Source organism: Taudactylus pleione, unplaced genomic scaffold (assembly GCF_031769625.1).
Source record: "Taudactylus pleione unplaced genomic scaffold, aTauple2 ptg000256l, whole genome shotgun sequence".
Taxonomy (NCBI): Eukaryota; Metazoa; Chordata; class Amphibia; order Anura; family Myobatrachidae; genus Taudactylus; species Taudactylus pleione.
In genome coordinates, this window is record NW_028284658.1 from 21,644,262 (window position 1) to 21,672,198 (window position 27,937).

The 27,937-nt window shown below is 44.8% G+C and overlaps 1 protein-coding gene across 5 annotated transcripts in view; it reads left to right on the top strand.

Annotated features, from left to right (window-relative positions):
* Window positions 1-1,937: 1,937 nt before the first annotated feature.
* The window catches only part of TMEM106A (transmembrane protein 106A), a 54,653-nt gene continuing 28,653 nt past the window's right edge, over window positions 1,938-27,937 (top strand). The window contains exons 1-4 of one of the 5 annotated variants that reach the window (XM_088480730.1): window positions 1,938-2,006; window positions 13,253-13,269; window positions 15,690-15,918; window positions 25,132-25,195. In XM_088480730.1, coding sequence (XP_088336856.1) covers window positions 15,714-15,918; window positions 25,132-25,195 — 269 coding nt within the window. In that variant the 5' untranslated portion in view covers window positions 1,938-2,006; window positions 13,253-13,269; window positions 15,690-15,713. Of the gene's footprint in view, window positions 2,007-2,153; window positions 2,176-13,252; window positions 13,311-15,689; window positions 15,919-25,131; window positions 25,196-27,937 lie in introns of those variants that run through there. The other 4 variants (XM_088480731.1, XM_088480728.1, XM_088480729.1 and 1 more) reach the window with 4 other exon arrangements.

A 27,937-nucleotide genomic window follows, 5' to 3' on the forward strand; every position in this document is an offset into this window, starting at 1 on the left:
AGCTGTATATTCTCACAGTGTAAGGTAGGTGTATTTAAAACAAATGTTATATATAGTGTTAGATGTATAGAGATGGGTATATAGTAGGCAGGTTGAGTTTTACCTCCGCATTAGAATGATCATGCTACTGTTTAATATCAAAAACAACATTTGTGATGTCACACAGTTGTATGTACTGTTATGACATGATATTTTACAGAGTAAAGTATGCTTATTTCTTTATTGAAATGTTTTATGAAAAATAACGTTAGATAAATAAAATGATTAATAGCCTTGGTGAAATGCAGGCAGGTTGAGATTTATCACCTACGTAGGATGATCATGTGACTTTTTTAATATTATAAACAGGTTTTGTGATGTCACTCAGCTTTGGTATTAAAATAAAAAAAATCCATAGATCTGTCATTCATCAGCTGTTTTTGCTGCTATCATATCTCACAGTGTAAGGAAAGCTTATTTTAACCAAAATAGAATAATAGATAGATATCAGTTGTGATTAGAGACTGAGGTTGTGATTTGTCACCTCAGTAGACTTTTTCCTAACATAGGGCCTGATTCAGAGCCGCTCACTCTGACAGAGCGCTCGCTCTGAATCAGGGCCGGGCTTTTTTTTTTTTTGGATCTTTGGATCGGCCTCTTGGCCGCTCGCATAGCTGTGGGTGACTGCCTGGGAATGCCTGATAATTTGAGTGACAGGATGAGGCGTATGTGGGTGGTAACAGGGGAAGGTGCTTGAAAACGGGGAGTGGAGATCCGATCGCAGGCGTGTTTAAAGGTCAAAACGAGCGTTTTATGGGTGTGCATATTTAAAACAGCAGCGTCATTGACCACGTCACTGGGTTATTTTAGAGCCAGAACTGCTCGCAAAATTGTGGTAGCAAAAACCAACCACAAGAATAGCAAGCAGCTCATACCCTGTTTGATGTACTCGATTAATCTAATAAATAGCGGACATGACGTAGGATGCGAGTGGCCAGGGGGCGTATTTTCCCAAAAAACGAACGCAAGTTTTGTTCGCTCGTTCAGACCTAGAGGCGTGAACAGACCGAAAACAGCGAACGGTTCATTTGAATAGCCACCCCTATTTTCTGGACGAGCGAGCGCAAATAGCGACCGGCTCTGAATCAGGCCCTAAGCCTTGAAGAGAGCTAAAATGGACAGAGATTTAGGTGTCTATTCATGTACAACATGAAGTGGCTACCAACAGATTTAACTATATATCGCATCACATCGATGCGACATATAGTGATATTTAGTAGCCATTCATGTAGACTTACCTGTCCGGGTACTCCACGATCTCCTGTATGCAATGAGAAAACAGAAAAGAAATATCGGGTGCTGCTCCTCACTGCGCATGCCCCGGTGTCTGAGAGCAGCAGGTCAGACCTGCTGCAATGGACGCTGGGAAAAGGGGGCGGAGCCAGTGCCGGGCAGACAGCAAGAAGTATCCTCAGATGGCAAATCTGTACCGCAGGAGCGGGTTCCTTCATGAATCGCACTCACCATACAATAGTATGGGGATGCCCTGCAGGCATGGAGCGGGGGTGCCTCTGGAGAAGTAACACACTTCTCCACTGTATATTAGCTCCATGAATAGCACAAAGCAGAGAAGAGCCCTGATTTCAGCTAAACAGGGCTCTTCTCTGCTTCAAGAATAGACCCCAAAGTACCAACCAAACAGCTCCTAACTGTCATTTCAAAAACAGCCAGTAAAATGACAGAAGCTGATTACCTGGTACTTCTTCTCTCTCCCATATATACTGGCACAAATGCTTTCAATCCAATTCAAATGCAGCCACTCAAGAAATTATTTCCATTCATCTCTTTAATAAATACACTTTCTCTATGTTATAGCTTCCTCCCTCACACTTCCTTTACTGAATGGACTCCTCCCCTGGGGGAGTGGCTGGGCATAAACTGCCTTTAGTTACTGCGTGTAGTACAACTTCTGCTGCTGCTGCTGCTGCATATCATTGTCGTCTCCCCTGCAGACATTTCCCAGGCAGGTACAGTACTGTGTGCTGGCAGCTTATATTACTGGTCAATAATTTCTCCCCAGCATGATATCTATTTACATCTGCTCAACAATATTGGTATAAGTCACAGTCTCCTCTCTATACCTTGATCAGGATTGAAATCCTCCTGTTTGGACAGTTTTCCTTGCAGGTAATTCAGGTAATGACGCCTTTTAGTGTCAGACACCAGGCCGATTATCTTCCCTCCCCCATAACGAGGAGCAGGGTTGTAAAGTGGAGCACAGACTCACACCAGGTTTTGGTTTATACATGTACTGTGTTTTTCTGCCTCTCTATAGTTGTTTACCAGATGTATGTAGGTATGTAGACAGTGGACATGTAACCGCAAGGTACATACTGTATATAGGAGAAGACAGATATACTATAACACTATTAAACATCCACCTGTTGTTTGAATGAAAAAAAAAAAAAAGGGGGTGGGGGTTAACTTTGACGTTCCTGTGGTTTTGTATATGCCTGCACTATTTATTAAGTCTAATGCCAGGTATACAATGGTGCGACCAGCAATCGTGACGATGTCCAGGGACGTCTCATGGTTGCTCGTACACACTGCTGCGATTAATGAATGACGGAACGATCACTTGTTACGTCCATCATTAATATGAATGGGGCCGCATGCGATATCGGCAGGTTTGATGTGCAGCACATCAAACCTGACGGCCTTCGCATGCGATTGCGTGAGCGTGCATATCATGCTTACACACTGAGCGGTATGCACTATATGTCATTGAGATTTGGCCAAATCGTAACGACATCGCTCTAGTGTGTACCCAGCTTAACTTCAGTAATTCACATACAATGTGTTATTTACACCCTGCTCACTATGTTTGTATGTGTGTTCCTGGGATATACTGCTCATGTTGTTCTTTGACAAAGTAGGCCTGATTCAGAGATGCACGTAATGTCAGTGCCAGTTCCAGTATGCCCATGCGTCCTTATGGTTACCATCGGGAGCCGCAGGACGAATTTGGAAGCAAGAGCAGGGGATTTCAGTGGGCATTCCTCCAAAATAACAGGGATGGTGGCTAAAAAGACGCGGACGTGTCCAGTTACACTGACACAGGTGATAATGTTCACAGGGATAATCTGCGCCTCCATGGGGATGGTGCGACTGATGGTGCATTTCGAAAGGCACAGCAGTGGATTAGCGCTGCAGCTGGTGGGCGTCTATACTGAATACCATTGGCCGCGGCATTAGCTTAAAGATATAGGGCTGGATGCATGCATGCATCCAGCCACTCATCACAAGCATAATGGGGTTTACTAACCCCGTATGCTTAAAGAAAATCACAAAGGACGGCTCTCTCGGTAAGAGCTGTCCTTTGCGATAGAAGGACTTCTGTGTTTAGAACCCAGGAATCCTTCCGCGCATATGTCGAGTGATGCACCCGTCGCATGGATTATGGGTGGGATTCAATTGGATCCCTCTCAGGGGGAAATGGGAATAGGTGCCCTATTGGGTAACGATGGCATTGCCCGCCACATCCAAGACACGGAATGTATCGCATTCCAGAGCTTGTGGCATATGCGGTAATCGGCCAAACCTTTGACTGCAAAATCTGCTTTGCTGCATCCTGCCCTTAATCGCGGCAAAAGACAGAGTTGCGGCTGCAATGTCGTGCACCTGTGAGCCAGGCCCAGTGTGCTGTGTCACTTACTAATCCGTGTACATTTGCTATAGTGTAATGTACTATGTCTCTGTATGGTATTGTGTGCTGTCCTGACATGCACTGTACCTGGCTCTGTTCTGCATAATCAACAAGGAATAAAAGCTGTACCTCTTGTTGTTTTGTCTACTTAGCCAGCTGGCACTCTTGATTAAACCAGAAACCAATATTTTCAGGCAATGGAGTTAATATTACATGGCTAATGTAAGCCAATCATTCTACTTGTTGTTCCAGTTCTGCTCTTTCTGTGTATGTGCTGAGACTGCAGTAACCAGGACTATCTTATCTAATTCCTTCCTGTACATGGCTTCTCTATTGAAGTACTGCCAACTAACTACCCAGGGACCTTGCCAGGGTGTAAAGTTTTGTTGTTGGGTACTTTTCTGTCTAAGAATGTCCCTAATTTCCAGTATTGACGACTGCATTATAAGCTCTATGTTTATTGACAAAGAGTATTTCATATGTAAACTATTATAAAATGTGTTACAGAAGCCATAATGGGGTTTGTATGGTGCCAAGCATCCCCAAAGCAGTATCATGCATAACCTGTTAGTGCGGTGGCTCAGCAGCAGAGTATTCCTGGGCTATATTTTATAGACTTGCAGATTTGCATAATGTAAATATTCTTAATATGGTTTTCAGTTATAGAACAACAAAGCTCTGTACTGTCATTTGCTAAAAATCTATTTCTAAAACATAACTAGAATTAGATCAAAGTGCATTTTTAGACAACTGCTAATTCCTGTCCAAGATTTTACTTACAGGGACTGGGTGATTTACTTATTATATATAGCTTTAACAACTGTAATACATTTTACACACTAATAATTCAGGCAGTACAGTGTGCGGCTAATTTCGAACTGTAAAATGTTTTTTTTTTTTCCACTGGATATGCTTCATAAAATAAAGCAGAATTGAAAGTTAAGTTCAATCTATGCCTGCGGCATACGCCTGGAGAGACGGTTTGGGCGCATGCCAGCAACAGTTAGAGTAGGCCATATCTGCAAATAGATTTGTTGTGGCCAGGGACTGTCCTTACTGCGCATGCTCACAGGAAGGCATGGCCACGCCTCAGGGAGCATGTCACAAGTCACTCTGCATGCCCTTTCTGTTAGAATCCCGACACCGGCATCTCGGTTCTCTCTGCATGCCCTTTCTGTCATAGGCTGCTGTCATAGGCTGCTGGTGGTTGACTCTTTTGCAGAGAGACCGAACGCTTGTTGTTCTCTAGCGGTAAACCGCACAGGCTACAGCACTCCTGCTGGATGCTTATTCCAATAGTAGTACAAGTCTTTGTGTGGCTCCATATTTACACAATTCTATACTGAGTGCAAAAATCTTCAGATTTGTGCAACTCAAAATATTCATGGCTCTTTATAGCCATAGCTTGAACCTACGTTTAGGCCAATAGGTCATCTAAAATTATTAGGTGACTTGTGGAAATTTCTGATATCAAATGACATAATTGTGCCTGAAACTTCAATATATTGTAATAAAATACTAACATTGTGTTTAGACCTGTCCAGGTTCACAAAGAAATTTAGAGAACATGTTGAGTGTGATATTATACAATTTAACTTGGTGCACTTGCTGTTCTTGGTTTGCTCAGGAGAGAGTATTGAAAACTAGTGTGCACTGTATGCAAAAATGGTGGCTACTCAAGCTTCATACCTTATTCTCCAATAAATAGTATGTTCTTCCCAGTCACATGATGGAAGCTGAGAAAGTTAGCCTGGGTAAGGCTGATTTTGATGCAAAAGTCTGTAGAAGTACTATTGGTCCTATTTATTTACATTCACATAAAGGTCCGTAATAAAATATCATCTCTTATCGCTGCTATTAGATAAGAAATTATCATTTGGTTCTGCTGAAGAAAGAATTAACTGTATTGTGCATGTGTAGAAATCGGCTATCAAATGTGCTCACACACGTATTAAGGTGCAATTATTACACGATTTGGCCGTTTTCGATCGATCGTAACGACCAATCGTGTAAAAAGTGGTGTTTTCCTGGACGATTACGATGCCGATGCGCAGCATCGTTGATCAACTGAAACTGCAGTAAGATTTCGACCTATCGTGCAAATGTGACACACATCGTTCTGTGTTTGTGCAGAATGATAGAGATGCGTGATCCGTGCTACATACATCTGTGTCATTGACAGAAGCACAGACTGGATCAGAGAGAACTGTCTGTGCTGCTGCTGTTAAAAAAGGAAAACCTGTGTAAAAAAAAAAAAAAGGAAAGAAATGGCGTGCTCCCCCCCCCCCCCCCCCCCCAAATGAGCAACTAGCCTGATGTAGGGGTCCCCTGTATTTAAGCACAACCAGCACCGGGCAAGTCAGAACAAGCCCTGGTTGCCAAAATACGGGGGACAAATGACGTATGGGGTCCCCCGTATTTTGCACAACCAGCACTGGGCTCTGATCCTATCCTGGTTCTGGAAATAATACAGGGGGAAAAAATGAGTAGAGCCCCCTGTATTATCCAGAACCAGCACCGGACCCTTTCACTGGGCCTCCCAGCCGAAGCATTAACCCTGAACGTTAGTCAGCCCTGGCCGGGGATCCCTGTGGAGCTGGGGACCGCCCCAATAAAGGGGTCCCCCTCTCCAGGGCACCCCAGGCCTAGGCTGATAGCCTGGGGCTATCCCCGGCACCCCTGGGCGGTGGGTTGCCGGGTTGATTATGTAGTGTAGTGCATTTGAAAGTGTTGAAAATATTGTCTTTTGCTATGGAACTGCAGGTCCCAGCAAGCTTCCCCGTATGCTGGTACTTGCAGAACCACAAGTACCAGCATGCGGGGCATTATGAGTCCGCTGGTACCTGTAGTTCCACAGCAAAAGCAATATTAAAATAAACACAGGACACACACTTTACAAAGTAAAGTTTATTAAAACATACATGCACTCACACATGTACACATACTCACCTATGTATCCCTGAAGCCCCTCGCGTCCTCTTTGTCATGTATATAATCCATAGGGTACCTGTAAAAAAAAAAATATCCATACTCCCCTTCTCCTATGCAAAGTTCGGGTCCTCTTCTTTCCAAAGTAAGCATCCCCAGACTTGGCAAAAAAAACAACAACACGAATTTCACAGACAAACGGACTTTAAGGACGGTACTTCCTGAATGAGAGTTCAGCAGCGGGATTTCACTATGGAAACCCGCCCCTGAGCGTTCATTGGCTGAGAGAGGCGAGCCTTCCGCCTCTCAGGCAATCAACGGTTCACACCATTGAAGTCAATGGTGAGAACCACAAAGGTAACTTTAAGGTTACTTTCGCGGTTCTCACCATTGACTTCAATGGTGAGAACCACTCATTGGCTGAGAGGCGGAAGGCTCAGCCCAGATCCAAGCCTGCATCTGTGTCATATCGCACTCAATCTAATAAATATGCAATTATTAGATCGTGCACGATAGAGTGGGTGTACATCATGCAGCTTTTGTTGCACATCGTTCACTTCAGCTGCCGGAGAGAGTTGAAGGGAAATCGGATAAGAGATCGGCTCGTATACAAATCGCACCATGTACCTTAAGTTAGAGGACAGAGCCTGTCAGGGAAGATTCCTCTCCAGCTGTGCTTTAGGTATCGGTAAGACCTACTAATTACATCCTCAGATAAGCTCTGAAATGTTAAGCTTTTCAGAGCTTGATAAATAGCTCTGCATTGCAGAGAATTACAGGGACTGCAGTATTTTGTGTTAGTTTGCATAATCAAGAGGTATCTTTAATATCTCCTCCAATATGCTCTTGCTAAATAGCCTTGTTACTTCGCATTGCCTTAATCGTGCAAAAACAGCTGTTTTGTGGGATTTGAAGCTTGGTAAATATGACCCCTATGTTTCAAAGCCACTTTCTGCAGAAATCTACTACTGATTTTCAAAATGCACAGAATGTCAGACTACAGTGGCCATTTGCCTTACATGGATCTGACCCAAACAGTTGTGTCATTTCCTACCTTGACTGCGGTCATCTAACAAATGCTACTGTAGTTGCTGTTGCTGCTGTTACCTATGCACATGCTTCATATTGAGCTCTGATGAGCCCGTATATGATTTAAACTCATGTGTTTAATCTTTAAAATAAAAACGGATCCTCCTTATTAGCTGTATAAAGTATAGAGGTCGCAAACAGTCATATGATGCAAGAATCTGATATACAGATAGTCAGTCACTATGCTACTTCCTCTTTTCTTTCCGATGTACATGTTATTTCAGCCTCCAGATTTCTGTTTCAGAAATCATAGTCTTCATATAAATTTAACCAATTATTGTTTTATACCAAATAGTTAATATTAGAATTGGACTTCAAAATAAACATATTTTGCATTTTAATTTATTCTAAAAAAAAATTTCTTTTTAAATGTCCAGTAGAAGTGACATATATACCGTGCTGTAGATACATACAGTAAATACCAAGGTCAGTGTACTGATGTAATGATAGGGAGCTCTAATACTATACAATATAATGAGACAGGGACATGGTGAGGTCCAATGCAGGTTTGCACAGAGGGGCAAGTAGGAAACAGACAATGGGGCACCCAGATCCCAGCCTGCGTAGATCAGGACCCCAAATGTATGTGTTGCATAGTACTTTTAAATGTAAAAAAGACTAGTGATACTACTAATCCTCATGTGATAAAATTCCTGATGTCACTTGATTATAGCTCACTGGTCTGCTGCAGTTAGATTGTGAGGGGTATGGCCTCACAAGGAAACATGCACAATAGTAAAAAAGATAAACAGCACTGACCTCAGAGAGCATATAAACAATATTTAAATGTACATAAAATATGATAAAATGACAATAACATAGAACAGTTAGCTTTAAAAATAAGCACACTGTGAAGTCACTACTAATAAGAATTGATAGCAGCACCAGTGATACTGTTAATGCATAGCACCATTCATTTAGTACCAATTAGGACTCTTCCTCTATATACAGATATGTCGGTCTTTAGGCACACAGTCCGGCAAACATGAATTATTAACTAGTTGTAGAGGTAGGGACATAAACGACCGGTCGTGGCTCCAAGCTACTTGTAGCACTCTCCAAGCTTCCTCCGTCTCTGTGCCCTCCTAACGTGGTGCTGTGCACCAGATCTGATTCCACACTTCCCAGGTGTGTGACGCCACACTCCCACGTGGGGCTGGCAACGGACAGCTGATGTCCGGACACGTGACTGTGCGTCACTGTGACGGGGAAACCCAAGGTCCTGGGGATCGAGATGACAAGGTGGGAGAGTGCGAGCAGGTCTTCCTTCAAACACGTCACTGGTGCGTGAAACCAAGGGGTGTGTCTTGATGTGTTTCTCAGCCATATGGGACAGGCTGTTTCCTCAGAAGTCTGAGGAACAGCCTGTCCCATACGGCTGAGAAACGCGTCAAGAAACGCACAGTCATGTGCCCGGACATCAGCTGTCATGAGTCATCAGCTGTCATGAGTTGATTATTATGAAAGATTGCTGCTTATTTGTGGATTTTTTGCTCTTAAACAAGAACCAGTTTTTATGTGTGTTATGAAAATATATACAGATCCGATTCAGCATCCGATTCTCCGGAGCTCCCTGGCAGTCCCGGCAGCATATTTGTTGTTTTTCTTAGCACAGGTTCTGTCGTATGATCGAACCTGTGCCTCACGCGCTCATCAGGGAAACAGTCATTGAAATTACTTGAATTGCTGCACGATGGATCACATGAACAAAATAAACGGCACGATCTGCACACGCTAGGATGGAACATATGTGTTGCACATCTGATCGTAAGATCGCTTCTTACTAAAAAAATACACGATTTTCACAAGATCCATCATATGACTCGTTGAAAATCGGGCAATCGGCCTGAAATCGTGCAGGTGTATGGCCAGCTTTACTTTGTTATTTTTCTTTCTTTCCTTTTGTGGACTTGCAGTATTCCACTGTTGAACAGTTACTAAGTTGACCATATCTCTTTTAGTCTACATCTAGTGCATCAGCTGTTTTTTTTTTTTTTTTTTTTTCTTAAATGTGAATTGGTATGTTTCGCTTCTCTTCTTTTGTATGATTGTAGCTACACATCTAAACTTCTTCACCAATAGATTCAGCAATCATGACATCTGAAGGTTATAAAAATGTTTACTCGTCATATGGTAGGCGAATGACCATCCAAGATATACAAAAATTAATATTTATTTTTGGAACTTAATTAATTTAAAAGTCCATTTTATAATATAAATTTTTATGTTCTCACTTTAAATCAGTAGATGAAGAGACCTGCTTGCTGACAATGGTCATTTTTTATTATACATAACCTATTTCCTGCAATTACTTAGTCATTTTTAAACAGCTTTTTAATGCAATTTCTAATATATATGTGTACTCTCTAAGCTATGGGGTATATTTACAAAGGTGCAGGTTTTTAGAAGTGGAGATGTTGCCCATAGCAACCAATCAGATTCTAGCTATTATCTTTTATTAGGTGCAATATAAATAAGTAGAATCTGATTGGTTGCTATGGGCAACATCTCCACTTCTAAAACCCCTCACTTTAGTAAATATACCCCTAATTCTCTAATGGCTCAAATGCAGGGCCGGCTCTAGGGGTGTTCGACCACTGCGGTCGAACAGGGGCGCCACCCATAGAGGGTGCACCCCTCCCCAGCATCCCGATTTCCCGCGGGTGGTCATATTGGGAGGTCGGGGACCCGCACCGCCGGAGCTGCGTGCATGCTAACGATACTGGATCAGAACCTCTATACACTCTTTCCTATACCTTCTGATAACCTGCCTATAACCTTCTGAGGATGACACTAATTTGCATACGCAGTCATACAATAAATAAAGACTTAGACCTGGAATCTGTGGTTCCAAAGTACAAGTGTTATTCAAGTAAAAGTTCAGACAGTTACACGCAATTGATCCAGACACAATTTAGGCGCAAAAGGAATTATACAGACCCAAGTACAGTATACATACGCAGCGCTTCCGGACCCGAAGATAGGCATCAGCAAGAGACCCCTCGTCATTCAGCATTCAGCACGAAGACTAAGAACCCAGCGTTTGAGCACACATATTTATACCCCCCCAGAATAGACAGGACAATAGAGAAGTTTGTTGCTGATGTCATTGGTTCCCAGGAGAGAAGCATCTGTTACAGAGGATTTAACAGGCTGGTTCAAATAGACTCTCCCTGCCTCTAACAGCTGGGAGTCTTTCCCTTCCCGCTCCCTGTAACATCTAACAGTTAATACATTTTGTTGCTTGAAGTCTCTGCGATCCATAACTCGAGAATGCATGATGCGATCTCCCCACCGATAACACCGGAATACTGTGGAAAGAGTACGCATCAGTACGAAACCAAACACTGCTTGTTTAGCATGTATAAAACCTTAGTTATCAAATATCTTTATTTCTCAGCATTTAAACTAACTGAACCAACTTAAATCATATACTTAAAAGCTTATTAAACCTTATGTGTGAATATGTAATGTGTGAGTATTCGGGGTTTGATATAAGGACGCTAGTTAACTTGGGGCAGATGCGTGCGCATAAAGCTAATAAAACAGCGGTTTCATACAAAGTCCTATGCATTCACTAATATGCGACTAGTTAGTAGCGCAATTGTGCGTATTAATGTGTGTATGAGAACTGCTGAAAGATGCAATCGCATGGTGCTAATAGTATTATCGCCACATGTACTAAAATGTGAGTTTATCTAAAATGGCGCTTAGGCGGCCATTCGCAAAATGGCGTCTTGCGATCTCATTTTCAAGATGGCATCTTGCGGCCAGTCGCAAGATGGCGTCGCCGCGATTAAATTTTAAACTGAACTTGTCTCAGCCAATTATTCAGCTTCGACAATGCGTGCGGCATCCATTCAGTGACAGGAGAGGGCTGGGGGAAGCCCAGCTAGTGAGGCTCCCCCAGCCTGACGTTACTTGGAGGCGTGCCATGTGGGCATGCCTCCAAATAATGTCACATGGGGGCGCGGCCTATGGTAATTAGATCACGCCCCCATTTTTGGTCGCGCACGGCTTTGCTATGGCACGCTGTGATGAGCCCGCACAGGGAGCTCCGGCCCTGCTCAAATGGAGCAGTCCATAATGAAGTGACAATTAGGTAATGCAAATAGAAGGCATATAATGAAATGTATTGTTCCAACATAAGGTCAATGTACTATCGTTGTCCTTTTCTCAGTGCTACGATACTTTGCTGGAGAGGTGTTAGGGTAACTCGCCCCTCTGGCAACCACTGTTTTGCTTCTAGAATGGGTTAGCATGGGAGTGGTGTGCATGCTCGAGGTCTTGCAAAACCTTGATATCTCATTCGGGACCAATGGCGAATTCTTGCAGATGTCTGGGGCTGTGATGGGACTGGTGAGTAGCACATCCTCAAATGGCGCTATGTGTTAGTGGCAAGCAATGTACAGTGGCTGTATTATTAGCAGAATATGGAAGCTGGGTCTGCCTTTTCATACATTCTGGAGAAACGGAAATAACCCCCTTTTTTTTTTTTTTTTCAATGAAAATGCTGGAAAAGGGGTTATCATTGCAAATTGATCTCCAATGATTCTCAACTATGGGATTAATGTATGTAGCAAACAGCCAAATGGAACCGTTCATACAGTTCTGTTGATAGTCGTGATCTTTGTCTTGTATGTTTGCACAAGCATCCCCAAAAGGTACACCCCCCAAACTGCCTCTCCAGCGTAAGGAGTCCTAAGCTAAAGATAAGCAAAACTCTTGATACAGTTGTATACTTTTGTTGTACACATCCACAGTACGAAAATGTGGATCTGACCCTAACATTTATGACCAACTCTATTAGCCTGCATATGAGTTGCTATCCGAATGCACCTTCTACAAGCTAAAATTGAAGAGCGTGTCTTTCAAATCTACATAACACTGTCATTTTAAGGTTTGTTTTGCTAAGGTCATAGAAACTTTATCAATCACCTATTTGTCCATATGTTCTTTGGTTTGAAGAGGACAGAGATTGGCTATTCTATCAGATTATAATGTGTACAGCAGCACAGATTACTTCAGAAGATAAATGTGATCTTCCTATGACTTGACCAGTTATGTTGTTGTGTTAATATTGAGGACAGGTCTGTTATCAACAGGGCAGCGTCAGTTTTGTTTTTAATAATTGATCTTACATCTTCAAAGTTTTTTTTTATTTTTTTTATTTTTTTATGTATGTTTCATATAGTATTCTGGTATTACTGGTTCCACAACTTTGCATCATACCACATATAACAAACACAATCTGGAAGAATGCTACTTTTATCCTGGTGACTTTATAGTGGGTACAGAACTAGGTATGTTGATAGATCTCTTTATAACGTACATCAAGTGGTATAAAACTTTCAGGCTATGCTGCCAGTTTTTCTGTAATGAAGTACAGTATATAGTTAATATTGTTTTTAAAAGAGGCGCATTGAAATAAAATTCTGCTGCATGGATCACACCTCTCTATATAAAGATTAGGCATAAATGTCAGATAATTCTTGTATTGAAGTACATAGTAAACATATCTGCTAAATTTCACCCTCTCTTTTATTTTAGGCCAAGGAAAGCAGATGGTAATTCCATAAAACAGCCTGTGTCTGCAGCCACAGAGAGCGTAACGTTATATTTTAATCATATTCTTAAAATTCTATATATGGGGTGCTTATTTCTAAATGAGTGTACTTTTTGCCTTTATAGTATTTGTACTGAGTCATTACGGAGCTCTGGAACCATGTATAGGTTTTTATATAGGCACTGAGTTTAATATCTGTAATTGTTTACACGTGGGGTGTGTTATTCCTTATAATACACAACATTTGATAATAAACACTGAAAGGATTATTATCCTTTCAGATCTCACCTGTTTGTGCAGTTATTATTTACAGGATTTTATACTTATATTTACAACACGTGTGGTTTATAAGTTTGCGTAGCTCAAAGACACGAGTCAAAACTCCTAGCTCTCTATTGGTGCATACACACGGTACGATTAGTCAGCGATAACTATATCGCTGACTGATCGTCCTGCACCTTCCCGGAGTGCTGTATGATCGATATCGATCATTCAGCACACCGGCACCAACCCACCATAGACATTTATTACATTTATTTTAGCTACCAGTCTTCTGTAAACAATTAGGAGCATGAGATATTATAGTGTCTGTCTACCTTCATTTGACTTTAATTTTTTGCCTTGTACATGGCTGCTCTCATGCAATATTTACTTATGGGCATATCTACCAAAGGGCTGTTTTCAGGGGATCCCCACAATAGGAAATCATCCCTGTGATGTAACAAAGAGGCACTTCAGCAAATCACTCTAATATCTGCCGTGTTCCCTCCATTTTTATAATGTTCATTCTAGGTTTGGCGTGGGAAAGGGCGCCGGACCATAGAAAGGGCACTCTCGCGCGCCCGAAGAGGGGGCCTAGTCACAAGTAAAGGGGCTGTGTCTTTAATACACACCCCTTTCCATCACTCTTGAGGATGTGTTTAGCACTTACGGACATACTGGGCTGCCCCCCAAGCTCTTACCTCACAGTGAATAGATTACATGCGGTCCGCAAGTGGAGACGGCACCAGGCAGGCTGTTTTAAGGGCAGGGCAGATTCTGCCCTTTGGAAATCGGGCAGGGTGCGGCGCCCTGCTAAAACAGCCTAGCTGGAACGTTATTTTCACATAGCAAAGGCAGTCCCCATGGCTGCAAAACAGTCAGGTTTACCAAGCTCGGTAATATGAAGCATTCTTGTGCTTGGCCCTGGCAGCTATTGCCAGCTTCAGATGGTCAATGCATTGTTTTTTATTGTATGTCGGCCCCCACAGACACGTGTAAGCCGAAGGCCACCCATGCGCATTACGAGCTGTGGGTCTGAACCCAGAAGCAAAGTGATCACTTTGATTCTAGTCATTCGCCAGGACAGGGCTTTTTCAGAGATGTGGCCTGTCGCCTATAGAAGCATAAGTGCAAGCAGTAATTTTAATATTGGGGTGTAATTATCATGTACCAACCATATTAGGAATACGGATGGTCATAAATACTGTACGCCCCTTAGGGGCCCATTTATCAATGATTGCTTTTGCAATGCGATAAGGGCATGCCAGTAACGCCCCTGATCGCATTGCAGAAAGCGATCCTATCGGTCGGATGTATCATCCGGGATATGCAGGGACACGGGCTCCGAAAGGAGCCTGTCCCTGCGATGTCTCCGGAGAGCCGGCTAATAGTGCGCGGTGTAGCCCATAGGCTACAGCGGCTAACGCCATCTTCAGATGGGGTTAGCTGTGGGGGCCAATATTTGGAATGCATCACATTCCGGATATTGGTAAATTTGGCAGCATCGCATGCCCCGTAGAAACCTATGGGGGATGCGGCTACCAGCGGTAATGGAGGGATCACAGCAGTTATTGGGGATGCCTGCTGCGGTCTCTCCTTAATACGTACGGGGAACACTTAGTATTTGAGGTAAACCCCCGAAAACTGGTGTTTTCGGGGATTTTACCCCAAATGCACTTTAATAAATGGGCCCCTTAGTCACTTTAGCTGTTTTTACATCCTTCAATGGTTTTCAACCAAGTACACATATAAATGCAGTTCTTATTTTACATTTAGTTTTCCTGTTATACTTGCAGCTTTTCTGTACTTTGGAAACAGGTATATCCAGTATTATGCCCCAGAGAAGAAACAAATATGCCTCATAACCATAATATAAAATGCATTTCTGTCCAGCACAGAAGGAGATACAAATGATAAAACAAGGTAAAAAGATGCAGTAGGTCATATACAAATAAATAAATTCATCTGTAGGTGGAAAATCCATTAAGTGATCCCATCACAATAGTTGTATTCAGAGCTGCTTTGTGGGCGAGATGGACAACTATATAGTACAGGAATTTCTGCAGCGGAGTGGAGGCAGTGACTGGAACTGTATGTGGGTGGGATATCCGCTAAGTGCTCTGTATAGTATGTGTATTTCTTTTCTGTTTTTACATGCAGGTGTTTTAATTATTTAAAGACATCATGCAGAAGGTACTGTCTGCTATGAAGCGTTTTATGCATTCAGAGAATGAAGAGACCAGTCCTATATTACAAGGACCTGGACAAGAGAGTTGCCAAACTTACATCAGTATTCACAACAGTGACACATCCATGTCATGTAATTCTACGGAGGAGGTGGCCACAGTCACCTGCACAACCTGCCGAGGGACAGGCCGGATTCCCAGAGGTACTGCTGTTTTTACAGAGTATAGTTAAGATATATGGAACTAAAAGTGCCCCTAGGCTTGTAATAACAATGGGATGGGTACAGGATGGGTACGGGAAGCCGGCGCTCTGGATCCCGGCGGTCAAAAACCTACTCTCCTCGCACCCTAAACCTAATCCCCCCCCCCCCGCCCCAACCCTGCTACTTACCTTTTGGATTGCCGGCGCCGAGATTCTGGCAGGTGTCGGGATTCTGGCGCCTGGATTCTAAGCTGTGCTTGGATACTGAACATATCCCCATATTAACAAACCACATGCTTCAATATGTTTAATTTTTTATTACAATCTAATCATTAAGCCAATTTTTAATCTACAATAACCATATTATCAAATTCAGGGCAATTTTGATCATAATAGTAAATTCCCCATGCCAACTCATGTGCTTTGTTTGGTAGCAATAACTGAATAGTAATGAGAGCAGAGGATACACTGCAGGGGAATGAAATCCACTAGAACGGATGCAATACCTTATTGTACAGGCATTTTTTGTCTCCACACATCCATCATAGCTGAAAGAATCTCTAGGATAGGTTTAGTGTTTGTTCTCTTTGTAATTGTCTATTGCAAATATTTGGTGATAAACCTATATTATGCAATTGTTGTTGTTGCACAATTTTATGTGACTTGTACATACAGTATTGTTGGTATGTCTGCTTTTCCCATTCCGTAGAATTCTATTATTATTATTATTATTATTATTATTCATATTCACATTTATTTATACAGAGCCATATTCCACTGCGTCAAGTGCTACATATTGGTCTGGTGAAATTGTAAGCGTAAAAGGAGCTTGGTGGGCTGTATGATCCAGTCACACAGCTAATTTGGCCTGGGCTCAGCGGGTTTTGAGAGTGCAGAAAGAAAACATAGTAAACTTTGAGGTGTTAATTGGGTAGAATAGCTTATGGAGGTTACGTTCTGGAATTTTATAAGCTTGTCTGAAGATGTAAGTTTTCTGGGAGCTCTTGATGGTTTGAAGGCTAATAGAAAGTCTTGTTGTATGAGAGATACCCGCCAATAGTCGCAATGTGCAACCTTTGTCTTGATTTCCAGCTGTTGTAGTTCTCAGAAGATATTTGGAATACAATGGGGGAAAAACATTGTGTTCTCCATTGTAAAGAATGGGCCAACCAGATAAATACTTCCCTAGACCATACTCACCCTTTGTCAGACTTATGTTCACTTTGGACATTAATTTTAACCCAAATGTCCTTCAGTGTCAGCGATCGCGCTGAACGAAAACAGTTGGTCCCAGGGACCCCTCACTTTAATAAATTGGGGTCCTACTGTGCAGTTTCTGGGTCCCATCACAATTTATGCCCCACTGCCTGCAGTGCAGAAAAACGCACTATAGCATATTTTGCACTGAGAATGACATGGGGAGAAGGGCACAGGGGTGGGAGGGAAGAGTACACAGGAGAGTAGAAGGGGTACAGACACGGAGAGAGGGGAAGAGGGGGTACATGACAGCAGAAATGGTACAAACATGGGGAGAGGGGAACAGGGGGCACAAAGGTGGGAGGGAAGAGTACACAGGAGAGCAGAGCCCCTCAATTCCTGTATAGCATAAAAATTCGCTATAGCACATATTTTGTGGTCACTGAGTGTCTTTGATGTATGGTACAGGGAAACCCTCGCTTTTGTGGGAAGAAAATTGCTTACTGATAGGATTACCTAGAATCTAAAATCTTAATTGATGTGCTAAAAAGGCTATTTATTAAGTTGTGTGCAATTCAAGTTATGGCATGTTAAAAAAAAAAAAATGTTGAATTGTTGGTAAAACAGGAAAATAAAAACAGAGATGTAGATTAAAAAATAGGAAAGAAAAAAATGAAAAGTAAATCTAGAGAAGTGCATAGGAATAATGTTGGAATAAATAAACCTCACTATTTGTCTGCTTCCTCAGACAATTAAAATGTTGCACCCAGTGAACTGCCATACGCGCTGCTCCTACATTACACAGTATACACTATATACACCTTTTCTGTTTCTACTTCAGGGTCCATAGGGTATCCACAGGATACCTTGGGGTATAGGTGATGACGTCAGGCATCGGGCACCATAGAGTTAAGTTTTCAGTCCTCCCAGGATGCACTAGGGTCCCCCTCCTATACCCCGCCCCGAGCCAAGGCATCTCAGTTTAGTTTGGTGCCCGGCCGGAGTCGGATGCACATGTTGGAGTGGGGGCTAAGAAGAGCCCCTGAAGTTTTCTTCAAGCAGCTGTGGCTGCACATCTGGAAGTACAGCATGGACAGTCAGTACTGACGTCCATGCCGTCTTCCCTCCACCCCCGCCGGTACCAGAACGCCGGTACCGATCCGGGGATGCTGGTGAGCATCTGGGGTCACAGCTAGCGGTGACCCCAGATGTTTGGGACCATGGCCCGGATTCAAGGGGGACAGCAAGGTAAGCAGCGGGGTCCCGCGGTGGGTCCCCGCTGAACACATGGTCCAGAGTCCCCAGGCAGGGGGCTCCCTGGGGACTGGCTGCAGCGTGGAGCCAGGTTTCTAACCTGCGCTTCCACTACCCCCCTGGGACAGCGGACCGCAGCAGAGCGGTAGCGCTGCGGCGTCCCGGGGGTTAAATGCATGCCAGGGGAGCGCGCTTTCCCTGTCTCCCAGCCGGCGCCTCCCCCGCTGCACAGTCCTCTCTGCAATGCTGACTGGCTCTGTGGCAGCGCTCCTCCCCCAGGCCGGCCTCCTCTCTGCTCCTCGGCGGCCATCTTACAACCGCATGGTGAACGCTGCTGGAAGCCTGGAATCAGAGGCATCGTGGTCTGGGTCCCCCCGCATACCTCTCCTCCGATTTGGGTCAGGTCTGTGTATGCAGCGATGTGTCCTACCAGACTCTGTGTCTGGGTAGTTGAGAATCAGTGCAGGAATTGATTTTTCTTTGCATTGTATGTGACTGTGCTAGCGCTGCTGCCTGTACTTTTACTTCTTAACTGTCAGCCTTATTACTGTCCCTGTCTTTCTGCTAAAGCCCTTGTGGTGCGGTGCTGCAGGGTGGTCTCTCACTATACGGACAAGTATTGTTGAGAGGGGTCACATATTTACCATCATGTCTGAGAGTGACTTCCCTCTACAGCTTCGGTGTACTACATGCAAGGCACCTATAGCGGAGGGGGGGGGGGGGGGTAGCGCGGAAGGGCTATGCCGACCGTGTTATTTATTGGCGTGGCCTATTACGGTCACAGCACCGGTACAGGAGCCGCCCTGGGCTTGTTTCGCCAAGGCGCTTACAACCCTCGTGGGCCAGTTAGCTCCGCAGCCTCCGTTCACTCAGATGGGATTGTCCCAGCAGTCAGTGGTGTCGTCACCCATGCAGGGTTTCCTGAGACAATTAATGGTACCCCACAGTCTCCCTATTTCCCCTCCTCAGGTCTCTCATGAGCCTGCGTGGGTTAATTCGTTAACAAGCTCTGTACAGCAGTTGTCAGACGTGTTGCAGGGGGAGTCTGTGATACGGCCCCACAAGCGGCCGGTGGCGTCTCAGTCCGCTCCTTATGAGGATGACGACGGGACGTCCGATGATTGGGAGATTCTGGATCTTTTTGACCAGGAGCCTCCCCGTCCTAAAAAGTCGGACGCTAAGTCTAAGGTGTATATACCTGGCCTTATTCGTGCAGTCCGCACTGCTTTAGTTATTGAGGATGAGGAACCTCTGGTATCAAAGTCCAAATACGCCTTTTTCAAGGATGTTAAAGGAGATACCACAGTGTTTCCTCTTTCGGGACAATTAGTTGACCACCTAGAGGAAGCGTGGAAACAGCCAGGCAAACGATATCAGCCTCAAAGGCGTTTAGCAGTGGCGTATCCGTTTGTGGACAATTATTTTGCCAAGTGGGATTCCCATTCACAGGTGGATTCTCATGTGACACGCCTTGTCCGTAGTGCCACATTGCCCATGCCATCCATGTCCTCCCTTAAGGATGCTACGGACCGCAAGGTAGAGATCTGCCTGAACTCCGTCTATTCCCTTGCAGGGGGGGGCAGCACGGCCAGCTATGGCCATTTGCTGGATTGCCAGAGCTATGGAGCGCTGGGCTGATACATTGGAGGCGTCCTTCGATCCCGACTGTTCGGCTGAGCAGACGGAGTTGATCGGCAATCTCCGGGATTCGGCCACTTATATCAACGAAGCGGCCTTAGATATTAGTACCCTGGCGTCTCGAATTTCTTCGGCAGCGGTGGCTGCTCGTCGCACGTTGTGGTTGCGATCCTGGAAGGCGGACGCTGATTCCAAAAAGGGTTTGGAGGCATTGCCTTTTAGCGGAGAGGTTCTCTTCGGTCCGGACCTGGACAAGATTATAGCCACGCTGGCGGCAGCTAAATCAGCATGTTTCCCGTCGGCTGCTGTTCCTTCTGGTTCAGGTACATCGTCCTTTCGGTCTTATAGGGCCCAGGGTAGGCCTAAAGCACAGTCTTTTCCCCGTCAGGCTGGCCCCAAGAAATCGGCCAAGCCCCGGAAGCAGGCCTGGAGTACCAGACGTCCGGCCCCTAAGCCAGATGACAAGCCTGCGGCCTGACGGTCCGGGCCTCCCTTTGGGGGATCCCAAAGTGGGAGGCCGCCTGCTGCAGTTCGCCCAGTGTTGGTCGGTCACCACGACAGACACTTGGGTCCTCGAGGTGGTCTCACACGGGTATGCCCTCTCCTTCCGGCACAGACCCCCGGCTCGATTCTTCACCACGGGTCTACCATCAGACCGGAACAAAGCCACGGAGCTGCGGAAGGTCTTGCACACTATGCTCCAGGCTGGAGTTATAGTTCCTGTTCCATTCTCCCAGAGGGGCCAGGGTTTCTATTCCAATCTCTTTTTGGTGCAGAAACCCAATGGGTCGTTTCGTCCGATTCTCAACCTCAAAGCTCTCAACAAGTCTTTGCAGGTGCCGAAGTTTCGGATAGAGACCCTGCGGTCCATCATTCTGGCGCTGGAACCTGGGGACTACATGGTGTCATTGGACATACAGGACGCTTACCTGCATGTCCCTATTCTTTTGCGCCATCAGCAGTTCCTCAGGTTTGCAATCCGCAGCGACCACTTTCAGTTCCGGGCGTTACCTATTGGCCTGGCGACCGCACCACGTGTTTTCACCAAGGTGATGGCGGTCATGGCGGCTTCCCTGCGGCTGCAGGGAGTCTGCATGTTGCCGTACTTGGACGACCTTCTCTTAGTGGCAGGATCTCCGGAGCTCCTTCTGCGCCAGTTAGACCTGACCATTGCGCTTCTGCAACGGCACGGCTGGTTGATAAACTGGCAGAAGTCCACCCTGATCCCGTCTCAGCGGATTCTGCACCTCGGAGCCTTATTGGACTCGGGACAGCAAAGGATCTTTGTGACGGGGGAAAAGATCTCTGCCTTACAGTCGAGGGTGCGTAGTTGTCTGCAGAGCCGCCGGGTGTCTCTACACTTGGCGATGAGGTTACTGGGCTCCATGGTGTCGGTATTCGACATGGTGGAATATGCCCAGTTTCACTCCAGACCTCTGCAGCACCTGATTCTGTCCAAGTGGAATGGACTGCCTCAGTCTCTAAAATCCCAGACGATAGTGCTCACTCCGGAGGTTGGCCTGTCCCTTGCCTGGTGGTTGCAGACGACCCATCTCAACAAGGGTCGTCCGTTCTGGGTGGCGAATTGGGTCCTGTTGACAACGGACGTCAGTCTTCGGGGCTGGGGAGCAGTTTCGGGTCCACACTTGTTCCAGGGCAGGTGGACTCCGGCAGAAGCAGAGCTTCCAATAAACATCTTGGAACTCCGAGCGGTTTTCAATGCTCTCCAGCAGGCACATCGGGTTCTCCAAGGTCACCCAGTGCAGGTCCAGTCGGACAACGCTACCACCGTGGCCTACATAAACCGTCACGGAGGAACCCGAAGGCGGGTGGCTCTCGTAGAGGTGTCTCGGATCCTGGTATGGGCGGAGCGCAATCTTCCGGCCATATCAGCTGTTTTCATTCCGGGAGTGCTAAACTGGGAGGCGGACTTTCTCAGTCGCCAGGACGTTCATCCGGGGGAATGGTCCCTGCACCCGGACGTTTTTCAAATGCTGGTGGACAGGTGAGGTCTTCCAGAGATCGACCTCATGGCGTCCCGGCACAACAACAAGTTGCCGGTGTACGGGTCTCGCACAAGAGACGAAGAGGCGTCTCTGGTGGATGCTCTGTCCATCCGTTGGACGTTCCGGTTTGCTTATCTCTTACCTCTGGTTTCCCTTCTTCCACAGGTAATCCGGAAATTCAAACAGGAAGGAGGGACGCTCCTGTTGATAGCTCCCGCATGGCCCAGACTGCACTGGTTCTCAGACCTTCAGGGTCTGTCCGTGGACAGTCCTCTGCGGTTACCGCTCCGACCGGACCTTCTGTCACAGGGTCCTTGTCTTCACCCGGACTTGACTAGGCTGTCTTTGACGGCGTGGCTATTGAGATGGCCATGTTAAGTTCCAGGGGGTTTTCAAGCTCTGTAGTACGTACCATGCTAAGAGCTCGGAAACCGTCTTCCGCGAGAATATACCATCGCGTGTGGCATACGTTCTTCCAGTGGTGTCGACCGAGAGGTTATGCACCGCGGGAGTTTCGTCTGTCTCGGGTACTCTCCTTCCTACAAGCGGGACTAGACCATGGGCTTCGCCTTGCTTCTTTGAAGGTGCAGGTTTCGGCCCTTTCTGTCTGATTTCACCGTAGGATTGCTACATTTCCTGATGTGCGCACTTTTATGCAGGGATTTCTGCGTATTCAGCCGCCTTTTGTTCCACCTGTTGCACCTTGGGACTTGACTGTGGTCCTGAGGGCTCTCCAAGGACCGCCGTTTGAACCACTGGGCTCAGTGGATCTTAAATGGCTAACAGCTAAGACTGTTTTCCTTCTGGCCATAGCTTCGGCCAGACGTGTTTCTGATTTAGGGGCTCTCTCTTGTAGACCCCCTTTCTTGATTTTTCATGGGAACAGGGCAGTGCTACGCATTCGTCCTGAATTTCTTCCCAAAGTTGTTTCCCAGTTTCATGTTAATGACGAAATAGTTGTTCCGGCTTTTAACTCAACTGGTCTTTCAGTGGGTGAGGCCACTTTGGATGTTGTGCGGGCCTTAAGGACTTATGTTGACCGCACTTCTTCGTTGTCCTCTATGGCTTCCGTAAAAAGGGTTGGCCTGCTTCAAAGCAAACTTTGGCAGCCTGGATCCGTATGGCAATTTCTGAAGCTTATCTTCATGAAGGCCTGCCGGTTCCTCCTTCTGTGAAGGCTAATTCCACTAGGTCTGCGGGTCCTTCGTGGACAGCTCGACGTGGTGCCTCTGCAGTCCAGATCTGCAAGGCTGCTACTTGGTCCTCTGTCCATACCTTCGTGAGGTATTACAGGTTTGACACCTTCGCCTCTCAGGATGCTTCCTTCGGGCGGCGGATTCTCCTTTCAGCACAGGAGCGTCCCCACCCTTAAAGGATACTGCTTTGGGACATACCCAAGGTATCCTGTGGATACCCTATGGACCCTGAAGTAGAAAATATGAGCTATGGTAAGAACTTACCTTAGTTATCTCTATTTCTACGAAGTCCATAGGGTTCCACAGGACTCCCGCCCTGTCGCACCTGTGCTGCAGATGGGCTTTACTCTGGTCACCGGTTTTTCCGTCTCCCTCTGGTGAGAATGTGATTCTTGTGTGTTTCCAGATCTTTTTTTTTTCTCTCTCTTCCTTCTCCTCCTATGGCTTGGTAACTAACTGAGATGCCTTGGCTCGGGGGCGGGGTATAGGAGGTGGACCCTAGTGCATCCTGGGAGGACTGAAAACTTAACTCTATGGTGCCCGATGCCTGACGTCATCACCTATACCCCAAGGTATCCTGTGGAACCCTATGGACTTCGTAGAAATAGAGATAACAAAGGTAAGTTCTTACCATATCTCATATTTTCTCAGTACCCAAACAACACCTTTATGAATTTAACGGGTCGAGAAGAACTGGAACTACCAGTTTATATATTAACACTTCAAATTTTTTTTTTCGTGAAGTTACCCAGTTCACGGCTGCATACTCTTAACCTAATGGTGAACTTTCCTCATTTGGCACATATCCTTCCTTTCATATCTACATATTCAGTAATGCATGCTATTGGCATGGAGATGATACTGAAATCTAAAGTATTTGCTAGTTGGTGTTTTTGTTTTGTTTGTCAAAGCCATACTGTCAATCTGTAACCCTCTTACAAAGCTGTGATTGGAAGTGTATGCGCTACAAGTTTCGTTACACATGAGTGCTGTGTGACTGTAGTGCAGAGTTTCTTTTCGTGCAACTTTTTACCTTCAAATGCTTCTTATATACACAACAGTGCGACTAGAATGCACAAGCAGCTTCTGCTGATTAAGATATGTGGCGTGCCTATGTTCTGTGTGCAACTCCATTGTATGTGCATGGGAAATGCTACGTTACAGTGTCAGTGGCTGGACACACTAACGTAGCATTTCGCATGCAGATACACCCTCAGTCACACACACAACATAGGCACGCCACATATCATTTTAATCAGCAGAAGCGGCTCGTGCATTCTAGTTGCACTGCTGTGCGAATAAGATGCATTTGAAGGTAAAAAGTCGCATGAAAAGATGCTCGGTGCTACCAAGTCACACCACGGCCCGGCACGACTAGAAGGGCTGTCTAACACGCAAGGAGGCTAGATGTATGTGGAGGCTAGATGTATGTGGACACATCTGTAGAATGATGATTTCTGTGTTGGGGCATTTCTCAAAGATAGGAAAATATGGTAGCAGGTAAAACAGGAATTCACAAACCCTTCAGTTTGCTCTAAGGCTGCTCAGGAAGATGACATAAATCTGTGCATACTAGTGTTTCTAACAGAACTATTGAACGGTTAGTGTGATATCCATGTGTTTCTTTTCCAAACTACTGTGTTCTCTGTTTTTACTATGGCTATTTTTATACATAAAAAAGGAATGTCTACCCACTTCCTATAACTAGACCTGCACAAGGCTTCATGTAATAAAAGGAACATTGTGTTAACACAGGATAAGATCTACCTATCTCCAGCTCAGCATTTGAACTCAGTGGCTATTGAAACTACAGTATTGTATAAAGTGCTGCAGACTATGCTAGCATTATATGAGTAAGTGTTAATAACAAGTGTAGTATCCTATAATAACTTCTGTTAAATTCCATCTTCTCGTTCATTTTAGGTCAAGAAAAGGAGTTGGTGGCTCTAATTCCATACAGTGATCAGCGTCTGCAGCCGCGGAGAACGTAAAGTTAAAATTCTATGTGAATGGGAAGCTATGATAGTGGGGTTTTGTTTTTCTTTATGCTGATATTTAACTTGGTTTCAAAACAAGAAAAAATAACCCCTACTGCAAATTTTTTTTTTTAGTCAGGGACTTTTTTGTGCATTTATTTACTGTGCTTTAAACAGTGCTGGTCCTGCGAAGCCAAGATCACCTTCGAGATCTATGGGTAGTGGGGCAGAGCTTGGACTGGCATCTGTATGCCAGCTGTAATTATTTTCAAATAGTTTGAATCGATTGCATTTCTATTTTAATTGTAAAGTGGCAATATATTACACAGTGCCGTACATTTAGGGGATCATGATACCAATAATTACTATACAATGACATGAAAACAGAGAGTAGAGATGATCCTGCCCAAACAAGTTTATAACCTAATTTAGGGGTAGGTAACATTTTGCTCTATGGGTGGCAGACAATCAACATTAAAAGCGAAAATACTTCCAGACTATCCCCACCATTGCAACATGTACAAACATTTACAAAAGTTATAGATGAGTACTACAAATGTTTGTGGCTTCCCTGTTCTTTTTTGAAGCTAGATTGCTCAGGTTAGGCTGATAATTTGTAGTTTGGAGATCAGTATTTTGTACTGTTATTTGATTTTGTGCAGGAGTAACTGTGGCAGAGTTCCCTCATCAGAGGCCCAGGTTTCACCTGGAATGCAGGCCACTCTTGGGTTCTCCGGTTTGGAAAATGTGTAGCAAGCTGGTGAGGGAAGGAGGCACAGCAGCAGGTGAGGGAAGTGTAGCATGTAGGAGAATGCCTGACACGCCATGTGCATCTCAAAATATCCCTGAGTGCCAAGGGTTGCCAACGCAATTGATACATACTGTAAGTTAGCAGAATAACAAGTTGTAGCTGTTGGTGGGGAAAGTGAATATGGCTATTAAATTCTGGAGCATTATCAATCGACAATTTTTAAGTAGCCATTTCTGTGTAGCTAATGGGGGTGTGCTACAGTTAGGTGGGCAGATGTACTAAGCTCTGGAAAGTGATAAATTGGAAAGTGATAAACTACCAGCCACTCAGCTCCTAACTGTCATGTTACAGGATCCCATGATCCCCTAAATGCACGGCACTGTGTAATTTTTTGCCACTTTTCAAATAAAGTATAACTGCAATCAATTCAAACGTGTTTCAAAAATTGGTTAGGAGCTGATTGGTTCGTAGTTTAGCACTTTCCAATTTATAACTTTCCAGAGCTTATATCTGCCCCAGAATGAGGAAAGGCACCTGAAGGTAGATACAGGAAATGTAAACTAGACATTGTGGAATTCTTATAGACTTTCAGCTGCCGTGAACCATTCGTGTTCTTCTCCATTTGGCAACAGCAATGATCGTTGAACTCTCTCTGTTCAACATCTGAATTGAGATAGTATTTGATAAATCTTCAGAAAAACAACCCTGTCCTTAGTGTAATGACTCCACCATGCCATTTCCCCCTGTCACATTTGTTTTCATATGCTAAAATGCTATCCATATGAATCTAATCAATTTGCCCATTTCTATTTTCTGCCAATGCTCCTAAATTTAGATCTTTATTTTGTTGTTCAATGAACTGGGTTGAAACAAGAAAATGGGCCTTAGACTGCACACCCTGAAGAAAAAAAAATAAAATATATATATATATATATTTGGAGGTGCTACCTGTGGAGACAATTGATATATACACAAAAAGAAATGCAAGTGCACAACTCCAAATTAACTGATTATATATAAATAAATACATTTTTTGCAGTAAATAGAGGTTTTTACCATAATCTTGGCCAAGGTTATGGGCCTACCCACCACATCCGGGTAACCTCTGTAGGGTAGGTCCCTAACATACTAGGGTTCAAATCCAGAGTGCAGGACACCCCCAAACTAGCCCAGCTAAGCCACCCCAAGGCACTGCTATAATAAGAAAAGTGAAGTGTAAAGGAAATAGGGCTGGCAAGACCAATATTCTTTTTCATAATGAACTGATTGCTAACTTTTGTAAACAGTCCATACAGGGCTCTCAGGAGCAGTGATGGTTAGGTGGAAATGGGGGTGGGGTGGGCTTGGCCAAAATGGGAAGGTGTACTGTGTACTTTTCTAGCACTATGTGTGGCGCCACGATTTGGGAAGGAGGGCGGTTTTGTCCCTCTCAGCCAGGGGGCAAATCAGGTGGGGGAGGGGAATGGGGGGGGGGGTTTGCAAAACACTTGCACGTTATATCTGCAGGGAGAAGAGGAGTCTGAAGAGTCTGCTGCTGCTCCTGGACCCTCTGCAGACCAGCTAACAGAAGGGTATGCTGTGCTGGAGAGAGAGACTACTGCCACTGAGCAGCAGAAATCTCTTCTCTCTCCCTGTCTGATGTGCTACTGACCCTGGCTCCTGTCTGGACCTTCCAGGCTGACCCGCTCCCACAACCCCATCTCGATGACCTTGCATCCATGAGGCATAAGTGATATATCTAAAAATTAATACATCACAGAATGCAGATCAGCCAAAAGTTTATACTGTTTAAAATACTCTTGAAAGTACACTAGTTGGAAAGTAAATAGAAACAATCCACCATGGCTAGAGCACTCCCCATCAGTATGCAGAATATTACATCAAGCTTTAACCAGCACATTATACTTATCAGTCCCCCTAATATTACATCTAGCAATGACATACGCCTACTTCTTGTGCTGAGGAGTTTACATCACGTTGCAGCCTTGGCTACCATTGCAGT